General features: G+C 40.6%; 1 protein-coding gene across 3 annotated transcripts in view; it reads right to left on the bottom strand.

Moving 5' to 3' along the window:
- MICAL2 (microtubule associated monooxygenase, calponin and LIM domain containing 2) overlaps positions 1-14,640 on the bottom strand; it is a 132,776-nt gene that overhangs the window by 103,389 nt on the left and 14,747 nt on the right. For all 3 annotated transcript variants that reach the window (XM_040608554.1, XM_040608552.1, XM_040608553.1), the window contains exon 2: positions 5,105-5,460. In XM_040608554.1, the coding sequence (XP_040464488.1) occupies positions 5,105-5,368 (264 nt within the window). In that variant the 5' untranslated portion in view covers positions 5,369-5,460. The remainder of the gene's footprint in view (positions 1-5,104; positions 5,461-14,640) is intronic.

Genomic DNA, 14,640 nt, shown 5'->3' with positions numbered 1-14,640 from the left:
GCACCTAGCATGGCCCAGGAAGACCTGTCCCTTTCTCAACTCTGTGGGAAGAAGACCAGGTGAAGTAGGTTTTAACTCCCAAATCATGCATTTGACAGTCTTTGGGAAATGAAAACAACATGAAAAGGAGCAGGAAGGGTTTGGCAGATAAACACCATCCCATTTTATCATTCGCAGGTACGCCAGTGTGGTTAGTACAGGGAGACGAGGCTCAGAGCCAGTGCTGAGTCAGTCGCAAAACCTCCAGCCTCTACCCCCATCGCTGACACAGACCTCCTCCTCACCTCAGCTGACTCACACCCTGGCCCTCCCCCCCAATTCCACCGCCACCCCCCCCATAAGCCATGTGCTCTCTGTAATGCTGCCTCAGCTAAAGCATCACCCCACCAGAGGAGCCTGTGGAGCCCTCCCTACAGCAGAGATACCAATGCCACCGAGCCCAGGCATGACTGACAGCACACAACGCTACCAAAAAGAGCCACTGTGCTTTTACACAAGTCCTGGAAACATGGTCATTAATAACTTTGGAGTCATTCTCTTGCAGTAAGTTTCCCAACAGGAGTTTTTGGAAGGGAACCTAATCTATTCTAAAACAAGCTTTGAAAGGCCAAGTCCAGGAACAAGGAAAACTAGAGAGGCCAACAGGGACAGAGTTCAAGATAACTTCATTTGTTTTTCAGGAATTTATATGGATCTGTATGTGCATATACCTACAAATGCACACACGTAGGTATTTATACACACAGCACTCAAAACTTCTTCGCTCAATTTTATTTACTTGCTTTACGCTAACTTTGTTTAGTTCAGCCTGGAAACCGTAGCTCAGACTGTACAAGCCCCCCTCCCAGGAACTGTGCCCAAGGTGGGCTCTACAATAGAGACGATGCTCAGAAGACCAAAGCTGTGACTGGGAATTTGCCACTGCCACCCTTCCAATGCGCAACACCATCACCTGAAACTCCAGAGAGAAATGGCAGCTACCAAGGCAGCTGATAATTACACATTAGCACTTCAAACAAAGTTTCCTTAGTTCTGAAGTGTAAGCATGCATTTTGAAAAAAACAACAGCATACACATTTGAGGGGGAAGACAACACCACATCTGCATGCTCTAGAGAATCAACACCTCCCTCAAGAGTAAATCTGGGATGTTTTCATGTGCAGTGATCTTTATTCTCCTCAAGCATAAATCTATAGTCATGAGAGAGCCAGAATTTCAGGTGTGCAGCATAGGACAGGTCCTACCCTCTGATATGTACACATAAATCTCTCAAACATCAGTGGGAGCCTCACTTATACATACATGCACATATCTGTATCATTTTCACAGGTAAACTGCCAGTAAACCAAGTGCAAGTAAAGGATTGCTCCACACAGAGAGGTTCAAATAAATGTTTATAGAGACACTCACATATGCCTTAAAAAGGCTATTGAGTACACTCTGCAACGAGATGGATGAATTCTTGTTCGCCATTGTATTAAATACTGCATGTTCAAAAAATCAGAGAGACATTCAAACTGCTAACATGGTGAACAACATGTGTTAAACCTTTTATCTTCAGTTGTCCAGCTGTGCTTCATTCCCTGAAGAAACAATCATTACAGATTCTGAACATGCTACTCTGCATTGATTAGTAAAAGATGAAAATAAGAGAGAAACTTTGCCAGGATCACAAATCTGTGCTCTTTTTCTAGACATATTTGGAAAAAATAAAATAAAATCAGAGTATGATTTCTAGAGTTTTGCCTACTTCGGACAGACTTCTGTTTCTCTCTAATACTGGTGAACTGTGCAAATGCCAGCTGCAGAAACAGCAGTTCTGAACAGTATTCTTTCCCATTTTCTAAGTCCATGATGGAAGAAAGTATATGTTTCATACAGATTTAACATACATACAGGTAGACTCCTACAGTTTCAGAAAAAGTTGGTTTCTGCCCCAATTTTGTGCATGTCTTTCTACAGCACTTTGATTTTATTTTGGGGTGGGTTTTTTTTCCTTCTACAAAGAGTTAAAGGGAAAATAATGTCCACAGTAAGGCAACTCTGAAATAGTAGTTTGAACTTCTTGAAAATTGTTCAACTGGTTTTATTCATCCAGCTTAAAATCGTATCATTGTAGAAACTTTAAAAGCCATATTTGGCAATGTTCTTCAAGAGCAGTTAAGACACAGGATCATTGTTATTTAGTTGGAGTGGAATGTTCTGTATGTATAAAACTTGTGTATATTGTAATGAGTAACTTAAGTGTGGCCGAAGAGTTTACAAGCACAAAAATCAACAAATACACCATTCAGCTCTTAAATAGTGTGCAAAAAAATGAACATTTTTTGGGTGAGGCAGCAGACTCTCAGTTTTAAAAAAAAAGAAAAAAAAGAGAGAGAGACCACGAGTACTTCAGATCCCAATTGCATTTTATCTCCTACGCAGATTGGGATGATCACAAGAAGCCAGACAGATTGCAAAGCCAAAGAACTGTGAGCTGCAGACTCAGCTACAGAGCACATGGCCACGACTTCATATAAAGCCTTGAAGTCATATTTTTTTAAGTTATGCCTACTAGCAATCCTGGCTCTGCTTACAGAACTTAAACTGCAAAAATCCACTTAGCTCATTTTGTGATCCTGCTGTAACAAGAAAGATTTTTACTCTGGGCTGATTGACTGGTCCCCAGGGGACTCCACAGAGGTGAGCACTGGGGACCACTGTCAGGATTCAGCCTGCTAACTTCTGTTTGCCTGCTTCACTACTAAAAATGGTAGTTGGCATGACATGCAAGAAACTTAAAATCCCCAGTCGGACCCAAAGGAAAATCATGGTAGGTATATTGTAGCCTAATCTCTCTGCACTGGCATTTTGGTTGGACTGCCAGCATTTCTGGGAATTCCTTATCTCTAAGTGGGGCTGTCAGAGTACACCACCACAATGATCAGGGAGTCCATAGACTTCTTGCAACATGCCTCCCCTCATTCATGTTGCAGAGATAGGCTTTCACAGCACACTGTGATTCACGTGTGAGGAATGTTTGGTAGATATCCCCACAGAGCCCGCTGACTGTGGTTGCTGCTTTCCTTTCCAGCAATCTGAAGATTCCGCTCCTTAAATCAGTGATGACACAGTGAAGTGCATGTCTGGGCATGGTCCAGGTTCATAATGAACATCTACAAGTATTTCACAGAATATCTACACACACACCATTCACATACAGACATTCTATATTCATGTGTGATTTGATCACACGTGCATCATAGACGTGTCCATTAATTTCTGCAAACAACTTACACCATGCCACTAAAAATAAATCTTTACTCTCAAAGAGCAGTAATACCATACTTTCAATGCTGCGGAAGGTATTCATTAGCCTCCTGCTCGGCAACTTTGTAAAGCATTACACAGGCTGTATTTTATGTACCAACCGCTTTCCATGTGTCTTCTCACCATATATAAAAATTAATCACTTTTCTTAAGAACTTTGCAGAACCAGACCCTGGCTTTGTAATGTCACAATTGAGAGAGGACTACTTCATTTTTCTATCTCACATGGGTCTTAAAACCACTTAAAAAAGTGCTGTGAATACTTCCTCAAACTAACCATGGACATTTAGACCCGGGGCTGTATATGTAGGTGAGATACATGTGGAGTATCTCCTATAATTTGTTAATCATCAGACACTTTCTCATTCCTTCCCTTTCCTGTCTGTTTTCATCACAAAGACACTCAATGACATACATTCAAGGACTTTTCAAAAGAACAAAAGGGAGGAAGGAAGCACAGGTCCAAAAGGGAAAAAAGGAAAATGAAAAACAGGCTGTCAGGAAAACAGTGTAAATAGCTGTAATGGCACTCTTCATTTTCTAAATAAAACTGTAGTACAGTAAGGACATTTATTACCCTAGAAAATGTTAATAATCATTGGGAGCTTATTAAAAAAGAGCAAATAAAACTAGAGGCCTCTATATGTACCGAAGGTAACATGGTGTCCTTCTCCCTAATGCTTTTGAGAAGTTTCAATGCAATGATGCAAACAAGAAGAGACTTTCAACACTGCCTGTCTACTGAGTCCACAAAACAACACCTCAGTGACAGTTTTTTGATTAAGATGTCCTCCACGGCTTGGTGTCTAGTTACCCTGCAGCGTGCCCTCCCTGCTCTGTTCTACCTCTAAACAGTCAAGCATCTTCTTAAAACTTACCCTTCTTGGGGCAACTTTTCACTGTCACTTGGCAGTAAATAAGTGAATTGCTCTGAGACAAAGCTATTAAAAACACTCTGTGATAGCTAAATGAAACAAGTGGCATGAAGTAGAATATTTTGTACAATGTTGTCAACAAGATTTATATCAGTGTTCCGTGGTTTGCTGTACCAAAATATGGTATTGCATGCTCTGCTGAAGAGAAGATAATTTCCTGTCCTTTCCACAATCAAGCAGACCATCTCCTTCAGTAACTACCACATAGCAATTACCCACATTCTGCTTGCAGAAAAGCAGTTACAGGAAACTATTTAAATCCATAAGTAGTGCAGGATTTTCTTTTGCTGTTGTTAAGCAACTAGAGCCAATGCTAGGTGACAAAGACAGATCTCCAGACTTCCCCAAGCAGCACTTCCCACAGAACAGTTTAGGAACTGCTGTTGAAACACGTTTGGCCAGCCCCGGTCTCTTACAGGATGTACCAAGCAGCAAACTGAGGAGCCTGCTGTAGACGCTACGATTTGCACCTTGCAAAAACCTGTTTAATAAAGCAAGTAGTTATTGTGAGCCTGGAATGAATGAAGCCTAGTGCCTCATGAGTTTACATCTTATGTGTGATTGACACTGACATCTAAAGAGGGCAAAAAACGTTTCTGCCACGATGGAGGCAGATTGTAAAGCAGGGTGCTTTTAGGATCACTCTTACATGCTGTGTGTTTCCACAAAGCTTGCAGAACAAAAATACCTGAAAATTTGTCAGAATCGGTTGATATCAGCCATAGTTTCCAAAATGTATATTAAAGGGAAGGTTACATGAATGGACATATTGCATATGATGGTAGAAACCTTGCTTCTGTAGAAAAACAAGTTTAAAAGATTCTAAGCTATGAAATCCAAAAGTGAACTCCACTTACCTTAGTGTTCATACAGGATTTTCCGCGTTTATATTCTTTATGACTTGCTCTTTTATCAAGCTTGTTCCACAAAGCTTTGGCCTTCCATGTGGTTACTCTCGACTTCAGTTTGGTGTAGAAGTTTCTATTGTCCAAAGGATCTAATTCAAGTTGGCGAGTGAGAATATTAAAGGCCTGAATGGTACCTTTGCATGTTGACGCTTGTACAAAGTTTTCAAATATCTGGCCAGCTTGACTGTATTTCTCATCATCGTTTTCCCCCATGTTCTCAGAAGTGTTTGACAGGTATTAAACTGGAGCTCTTGTGCTGGGGTACAGGTGATCCACCCTACCAAGTACTTCCAAGCATGTTACTCCTAGAAAAGACAAAGACAGGTCATGTTAAAGCAGGTTCTGCCTAATGAAATCAAACCCACAAACTGCATATCCAATATGAATATAAAAACACAGCATATGGCAACTGGACAATCAGGTACAAAAACTTCGTAGTGGCATCCAAGTGTTACAAACAAACAAGACTTGTGCTGTCATGATATGTACTTCACAAAAACTGTTATAAAACCCCTATAAACTGAAAGCTACTGCTTCTAAAACAACCATCTTCACTGACAGCCTGAGGATTTCTTTAATTTTTATTCAGCGGTAAGTACGAAATAATAGATGAAGGAAAACCAGATGTCCAGATGCTCTTCACAAGCAGAGTTTATTGTCACAGCAAGTACACCTCTGGTAACGTTTTGGTCTTAAGAATTCTTAGAAACCTGCAGCCAAAAGTCAACACTATTTGAGGGAATTTTCCCCCATTGCACAAGCTAGGGCCAAGAGTGCAGCTTAGCCAGAGCAATTTAGAACTGGCACAGTCACTTGCCACAAGCAAATGCACAAAACAGGCTAAGCAGAAACATTATCACACATTACACCAGAACTGAAAAAAAAAAAACCCAACAGAAAACAAGTAACCACAGAGCTCCCCTTTTTCTAACTCTCTTGCCAAAATGAGAAAGGGTTTGGTGCTTTAGTGCATAGAAAGGAATCTTATCTCCATGTCTCCACATGTTAAACGCTAAAGTTATGTGTTTGGAGTCTTACTTGTCATGTGCTAATGATATAAAGAAATTATGTTTGGCCCACTAAGCCCCATTGGCTTTTCCTAGTAACATGATCGTTGTCAAACTGTGCCTGATATTCCAGATAACTACCCTTACATTCTGTAAAAGCAACGCTATTCTACATTAACTTAAGTTTGAAAGAACTAAAATACTTTCCTTGCGGCACTCCCTTATCCTTCCTTAACCTTGCTCTCAATCTCTAATGGGGAGTGTCTCAGAGTCAGCCAAGGTCCACAGAAAAGATCCAAGTGGCTTTCACATCTTCCAAGAAAATTCTAACAGGTTATGTATGAACTTGTCCTCAGAAGAGGGTCTATGTGGACAAAAGTCCAGATATTTAAGTCATGTATTCTTTCTCTTGTTATTAAAGAATTATCTACCAGTCCAAGAAACCAAAAACTAAATCAATGCTTGCCTAACCTCCCACATAATTAGTTATTTTGCTTGGAACATCATCTGTTGGCTGATAGTTTTAGAATAAATTGTTAGAAAGGCCTTTGAAGTTAGGCTTTTTAATTTAAAACTGTTCACAAACTATTCATTCTCTGCTTCCATTTCCTTCAAAGAAGAAAAGAGAAAACACATCCAGTGTATTTAAGTGAAGAGACCTACCGTGTCTATCTTACAATCCTCTAATACAGAAAAATATTACACAACTTATTAAAGAGATCCCATGGGGAGATACAAGGAAGCATTTGGAATACTTACATTCCCTGGCTGCACTCAAAATAAATAACCTTTGTGTGCATATCATCAGTCTGTTGTTGGTTTGTGGGTAAAATAAATTGGCAATGTTGAGAGTTTGTACATTTTCTTAGACCAAATGTCATGATTAAATATTTGGTGCCAAGAATAAGTCAGGAAATTTTTGTTTTCCCCTCTGAATACTTCATTTATAGTATGCTCTGTGCCCTTTTCTGAAGAGCTTTGTGGCTGTGTGAGGTAAAAGCACAAACATTTTATATGCCCCAACTTCCAGAAGGTCTAATTTGTCAAGAAACTGAGTGCCATGAACTCCCATTGACTCAAAAGGAGTTCAGGAGATCCAGCACATTTCCAGGTTCAAGTCCTCAGGGATTAATGAGCAAACCAACACTTATATGCCAGGAGAAGGAAGCCTGGCCACCTCTGGTTACCCTGGTATGGGTGCAAGGGGGGCCCAGCATTACCCTCACCAGTCCCAGCTCTGGGAACGCAGAACCACACAGCAGGCTTTGGGTCAGTCTAAAACTGGCCAATAGATCCAGAAGTTCCTGGGGGAAGGGGAAAGGCAGGAGGCTGCCACACTGAGGGGTTGACGTATGTCTGGGCTTAAGCTTCACATATGAGTGCTATTGCAAGGGGAAGGCAACACAGGGCGACCAAAGATAGCACCAGCACACTGTGAGATGCTATAATGTGGCTTAAACAGCTTGAGATACAGGCACCCCAGGATTTGAGACCCATTGGAAAAAGAAATTAAAATCAAGGATAAACACTTACTTTACCTGACTTCCATACCCACATGAGCTATTTTTTATAATAAAAAACCCAAAGTATTTTTCTTTTATCTCAAAATAATTATGAATAGCTGCTCAGGGAGTGGGGAAGTGTCAGTGAAACGTTGCACTTTGGACATTTCAGCTAAGGGAGTGGCAGCCAAATCGGGTTTTCTTAATCGCTATGAACTCAGATTGCTACTGCTTCAGTGCTACCAAAGACTTTGACCGACTTAATAGCTATAAACCAAAACTTCCTCTCCATTGTTTTCATTAGCTCACCACAAGACTGTTATCATGTTCATGTAACACAAATATCCTTAAAAGTTAACTCCAGCATAATTGATAACTAAGTCTAATTGCAAGCTCTTTAATTTAATATCTTTTCTGCTCACAGATAGGAGATTTTTATAGCCTCAGCTGTTTCCATCCAGGAAGGAAGGGAGGCAGGGTGGAGGGGTGGGAAGAGAAAAGCTGAAAGAGTAGAGCCATATCTGAACCAACCAAAGAGGAATAGCAGCACGTGCCAGGGCTGATAACGGTGAGAATACAGAAGAGATGGTCAGCAGAAGCCACTGCAGGCAAAGGGAAGGGCAGAAAAACATTTTTAGCATGATGCTAAACCAGTGGAAGCAGGTGTTACACACACATGTGCACACACACAGCAGGCCTAGGCTTCCTCTGCCTGTCTTGCTTCTTTGGCGAAGAAAGCAGCTGGTAAGGACAACTTCCCCAGCCTTAGAACTTCCCTCCTCCAACACCACAAAGCCAGGATTGAGACTATTCTTTCCGGGCACAAAATCTACTCATGGACTTCCAAAACACTGCTACCTTGTTCACACCAAAAAGCTGTGGAATGGCATCTCAGAAGAGACATTTGCTCACTTATGAAGCATTTCTCCTTGCTGTGCCAGAGGTCATGTTCTCCAAGAAAGCCACATTTTGTGGTCAAAAAGGCAGGATGAGACAGGAGACTTTGGTTACTGGGGTTTCTGGCTTGCTGGAAACACCAGGGTTTTTTTTTTTCTCTTTTTTTTGGCATGAACATTGTGTTGACAGACGACAGAGAGGAAGGAGGTGCTCTAAGTATATGCGGCTCATGGAAAAGCATGTGTTTTTTTCTGAGGAGGCACCAATATTTCACTGCATTATTGTACACAGCTCACTAGAAAATGCAATAAACCGGACAAAAAGTTGAATAGCGTAATTCTTAACTATAATCCAAGTTTCCTGTTCTGTAACTATGTCAAAGACTTAAGAGGCAACACAAACTGCTTACCTGTAGCAGAAAAAAAACACCCCACAAACAAAAAAACCCCGGTGTTTGGGGAAATACTTGAGCTCTTAGAGTGTTACCATTTACCCTTTTTCTTCCTTCACCATCTAGAACACTCTAGGGATGAAATACACATTCAAAAGTCTCATCAAGTCAAGTATTGATGCTGAAACTGCAAACTATGTTTTTCAAAGTGACCATTGAACTTCCTCTGGAAGCACAATCCAAAAATATAATGAAATTTATTTGAAACTTTACTGAAGTGCCACAGAGCCCAATAAAATTTTGGGCTACAGAAAGGAAGAGAATTAGCGAGGAGGAAATAGTCTGGAGAAACAGTTCTTTTAAGTCAAAACTGAAGCATCCATGGGTTAGATTCACAGCTCACAAGAGCTCTCATTTTAGGTCCCACACACGAAGTATTACAAGAATTTGGCCTTCCACACAGCTTCCCATGGTATTATAGGAGTCTCTGGAGGGGTCCCAGACGCAAAGTGCAGAGACTGGGAAGAAGAAGGGTTGCATTTGGATGATCTCTTCTGCTGTAGTAAGTTAGCCCAGCCTCCTTTCTGCCTCCAGTCAGGGGCAAATAAGTATGTCAAATAAGAAAATCTGAGAAGTGGTGTTCGTGCCTGGTAGCTACCCAAGGAGAAAGTGAAAATCTTATTACAACTTAAAGGAAAGCAGTGGAAAAGGGACAGGGAGAAAGCAGAAATTAAAGCAGCGGTGCAGGTACAGATGTATACATGTGAATGCAAATGTCTTCTGTTTCAGCTGATATTTCCTGTCCGTGAAACAAGCTCTGTTACTGCAGACCATTTTGAGAATACTGAAAAAAAATGTCTCCACTGTCAGGGTAATTCCGCTAATTATCTCTAGCTAAATGAATGTATGGAGCTGGTTCACATTTGCACATGAAGTCTTTCAGCATAATAGAGCAAGCAATAAAGTTGATATATAGGAGTCATTAAATGAAAATAACTTAAATTTTTGACAGCAGTACCATGTAAATTGCTTGTCAGTGGTGTTTTGAGGTAGTATACTCAAAAGCTAAAGATGTGTTTTGGTTTAGTTGCCCCACTGGAGAGAGAACAACCCTAATTTTAATTCAAACTTGCAGGACCTAAGCCCATCCTTAGCCTCGTAATGCTTCAATTCTAATATTTGAGAACATGCTCCTCAGGGAGATCGGAAAAGAATTAAATTCCTTGCATTTCAATACTACTAATCCTGATTCCATTTTCAGTACAGCTCTAATTCTGCCATGCTTACAGAGAATAAATTCTTTTATTGAGTCTTCAGTCTGGCACGCAGGATACAATACATCTATTGTTTACTTAAGGTTAGAAATATCAACAGAAATAAAAGACTGGATTCTGCAGCATGTGTAATAATCATTTACTTTGGCCCTTCCTCTTCACCAGTAGTAAAAGTATTTCTGCTGTCTCTTCCCTGACATAACTGTCTAAAATCTTAATACCATTAAAATAAGTGAAATTTGCAAGTGAGATTGGCTGCGTTACAGGACCTTCTAGGTTTTTCAACTTAGTTTCTACTCACATTAGGCACTGTTTTCATGGTGACCATTGTAAATATAAATATTTCTATCTGGAGGAAACATAGGGGTTTCGTGGTTTGGGTTTTTTGCATGTTTTCCTAGAAGTGACATAAAAGAAAAGAAAAAAAAAATTAAATGTGATTCTGGTAACAACTGAAGCTCTCCCTTCCTTTGCTTTTAAAAGTAGTTAAAAAACACAAGAGCACATTTGCCTAAAATACTTGTTTTCTATTTGTCACGAATAAAACCTATATTTCTTAAGATGCACAATCCTAACAGCAACATCAATGAGCAGAAATCGCTTCTGAACAAAGCCTTGCAAACAGTCTCTTTATAAACAGCCAGATTACTCTTCTGTATTTTTATAAAAAGCTGACTTCCACAGAACTCCTGCAAAATAACTTTTCAGGCCAAGTATGGAATTCAAAACAGTTCCTACTGAGACACTCTGTGCCTATGAACTTACAAGGTTACCGTACATGCTATCAGCTTGTTTTGCCAAAGTTATATGAGACATTTCAAACATAAGCCTTCCAACAAGTGCTGTTCTGCCAATTTAACCTGCTACATCTGGAATCACCCTACAATAAAATATAGCTGGAAGCATGTACATGAGTACACTAACAGTTTACAGTGAATATTTTAGATATATTCACAGGAAGGAAAAAATACAATGAGCTATCTGTAGGATTTTATCTACCACACAGACTATTTCACATTCCACACATTTTAAAGTCAAAAGCTTTAAAAATATTCCAGTTTGTTTCTTGATGTTATTGGTCTGTGCTTTCCAGTTTTACTGCGGAAATACACTAAGACACTGACAAGTAAAATGAGATCAACCGCATAAGCCAGCAGTTTGCCTATGTCTCCATTCACGCACACATACAGCGCTGGTGTGGGTAAAGCAGGGATGGGATGCTGCCCAAGGATCCACATGCATAAACCCCAGAGATGGGGGCTCAAACATCTGCCCCTGCCACAGCTGCCAGCAGGCCCAAGGCATGCTGTGCTAGCTTTGCCTTATGGCTGCTCTTGCAACCCAGATTTCAGATAACACAGAACAGAAAACTGGCAATGACAGGGTTCACACCATCCTGCCGCCTGCACAGGAAGCCCTGCCCTGTGAGCATCACTGACATCCCTGGATGCTCATTTTGCAAAGCACAGGCACAAGTATTTCAAATGAATGACAATACATAGTTTTCCAGGCATCTGTATGCAGCATATACTTAAACTACCATCAGAGCAATACTGATTCATTTCTGAGCAGTTGTAAAATAAAGACATTTTCCTTTTTTAAAGTAATGGTGTTGTACCTTTACCACTGGAGATTGTAACTCTAAACTTTTAAGTCCAGTGTTTTTGAGGAAAAATCTCTCTAGCCCAATTATTATTCTGTGCAGGTTACAGTGGGTATTTAAAACTTATTATTTCTAACAAGGGTGTTAAAAGCTCTATTAGATATTAGAAGGTCCCAAGTTTCCTTATAGTCTACAGCTTCAAAGCTACCTGTAGATGAGTAGGCCACAGTCATTAGGGGTTAATGTTACGTATAAACAAGATATTAAAACCTGACTCTTGTTTAGACTGGTTACAAGAAAGAACATTTTTCAGCTCTGTTAAAGTAGATTAGAAACACAATATAAACAACAGTAGAAAGTTTATGCTGATGTTTTCCTAGGTTAAGATCACAAGAGCAAAGGAAAAAAAAGTATACCATAATGATAACATCAACCAGCAAGTAAGTACTTTTCAAGAAAAGGCACCTGTTATTTAAGTTAGAAAGATGTTATGAAAATACTGTCAGTGAAAACAAAAGGGCCAACTTCAAGCTCTTTGAAAATCCTGCCTTGCTTTTCCTATAGTGATACTTGCAATTTCAAGCTCACAAACTGGAACAGCAGAGATATAAAAGTTAATCACAGAACAGGCAGCGAGTTAGTTGTTTTTTGATCAGCATCAGATTTTCTGCTTTAATAGGATGTTAGGACATTGGGCCAGACTAATTCAGAGAGCAAGTAATATCCTATTTACAATTACCAAAATCACATCCAGCAGGGAGGGTGCATCAAGCAGGGGTGGACGACATGAGAAGATGATGGAGAGGAAGCTCCAGCACTACTCCTGCCTGGCTGCCAGCAGGAGCTTTGACATCCCACTCCCTCTCACTGTCCTGCATCCTCCTCTCTGCTCCTCACCCCAGGTCACAGGGAAAACTTAGCTGGCATAACTGTGGCTGTGAGGAACATGAAAAAAAATGCATACCCACTAGCTGACAGAGCCATGTCAGCAAAATCCCTGGTATAGATACAGCTATACCAACAAAATTGAGCCACATTTGGCAGCAGCAGTTCCTCTAGTACAGCTTTCCCTTTGTACGCATGGGGACATAATTATGGAGGTAAATACACCATGAAAAAAGAACAAATGCATGAACCAGGAAAAAGCAGACTCTCCTAGTCAGCAATCATAGGAATAATGTTGATTCATGACACTTTGCGAATAGGGATAATCCAGAAGGATGGAGCTGCAAGACAGGCTGTGAACTGACACAGCAACGTGAGCCTGCCAAGGCCTCTGGCAGTGCCACCACATTTCCAGGCAGCTGGAGGGCCCCCGCAGGGACCACGGGGTAACCAGGGCCACCGGTACCGGTGCCTTCTACTCTTTCCAGCTGGGAGCCACCCTATGCCCAGATAGAGCCTGTTCCCCTGCTGCAGCCACTCTTGACCCAGAGGGGCTGTGGAGCAGAAAACCGTGGCCAACACTGCTGCTACTCAAACTGAAAACTACCCAAAGACATCAGCTGGAGACACCAGAAAGTGCCTTGCAGTGAGGGACCAGAGAACAGAGAATACCAAAATAGACCGTCTTTTTCCCGTCAGGATTTGTGTGAGAAAGGAAATTAATATTTGTTTGAAATTTTTTAAGCAAAAATATGAAATTACGGCTGTACTGAAGTAAACTGCCCAGGATGTGTCTTGGGGGAAGAAAAAGAACAGCACCAGTGCTAGCTTTCACAGAATACTCTGTAGAACTTTTGGCATGTAGGTTTCAGATTATCTTTCCAAGAGTGGATTTCTGGTTACATGTCTTCTCTCCAGTATGTTTCCCTCTCATTATTTGGGCTGTGGCAATTACCCAAGAACTGAACGGGTGGAATAAACAGCCAGCACGAGGGCTGCAAGACCCCAAGGGCTTCAGGTCACAGTAATTCACTTGGCAGAGCTCATGATGGCCCTCATCTGTAGACATCAGACTTCCAGATCAGTAACCAGGATTAATCCACTGAAAACACAGACGGTACCGCGTTGCCAGTATCAAAGAAATAAAACATTCTGGGCAATATTTCATACGCATATACACATGCTTTTAGGAATCAACACATTCCACTGTTATGATTTTTTTAATGCAAGCTAGCACATGATACTTCCTGAGGCTTACTGGGGTATTAATGTTATCAGTCACACTGAAATCCATGGGAACCACAAATAAGTTAAAGGAAGAGAAAAGGAATATTAAAAAAAAAAACAAAAAACAAACCAACAGTTTTGAGTCATGAATGATGGGCTCCTTTGTCAGAGTAATGTCAACTCACCGTCGAAAACCAGCCATTAAGTGACAGTGGAGAACTGTGAAGCCGCAACCAGACAAGTCAGCCAGAGGGTGGTGGAAAACCAGAAAATTTAGGTTAAACAACTAACTCTGCTCCAGGGAACATTTACATGGGAAGACAAAAATAAAGCTACTGGGATTGCTTTATATCTGGGTTTTTTTTGTTTTTTTTTTTTTTTGTCCTTGTAAACTGGACCCATAGTTACCAGAAGAAACTAGAAAAAATTGCTTCTGACAGTATTTTTGGAAGAAAACGTGCAGCACAATTTCTACCCTCTCTCAGCCTTGACTTCCCAAAAAATGAAGAAAAACAACCCCAAAAAAGATTCCCGGAGAGTTACAAAAACATCATCCATTTCTGCTGCAGAAAAATCCTCTCAAACAACAAAATAAATCTTGAAACATTAGTTTTGGGAAATCCATTTAAAAAAAACCCAAAACAAACAAACCAACAGCTGGAACACCATTAACCAATAACAGGAGAGATGACAAACACA

The sequence above is a fragment of the Falco naumanni genome, chromosome 10, assembly GCF_017639655.2.
Source record: "Falco naumanni isolate bFalNau1 chromosome 10, bFalNau1.pat, whole genome shotgun sequence".
Lineage (NCBI taxonomy): Eukaryota > Metazoa > Chordata > Aves > Falconiformes > Falconidae > Falco > Falco naumanni.
The sequence above is the reverse complement of the archived record's forward strand: the minus strand, read 5'-3'. Positions and strand labels throughout refer to the sequence as shown.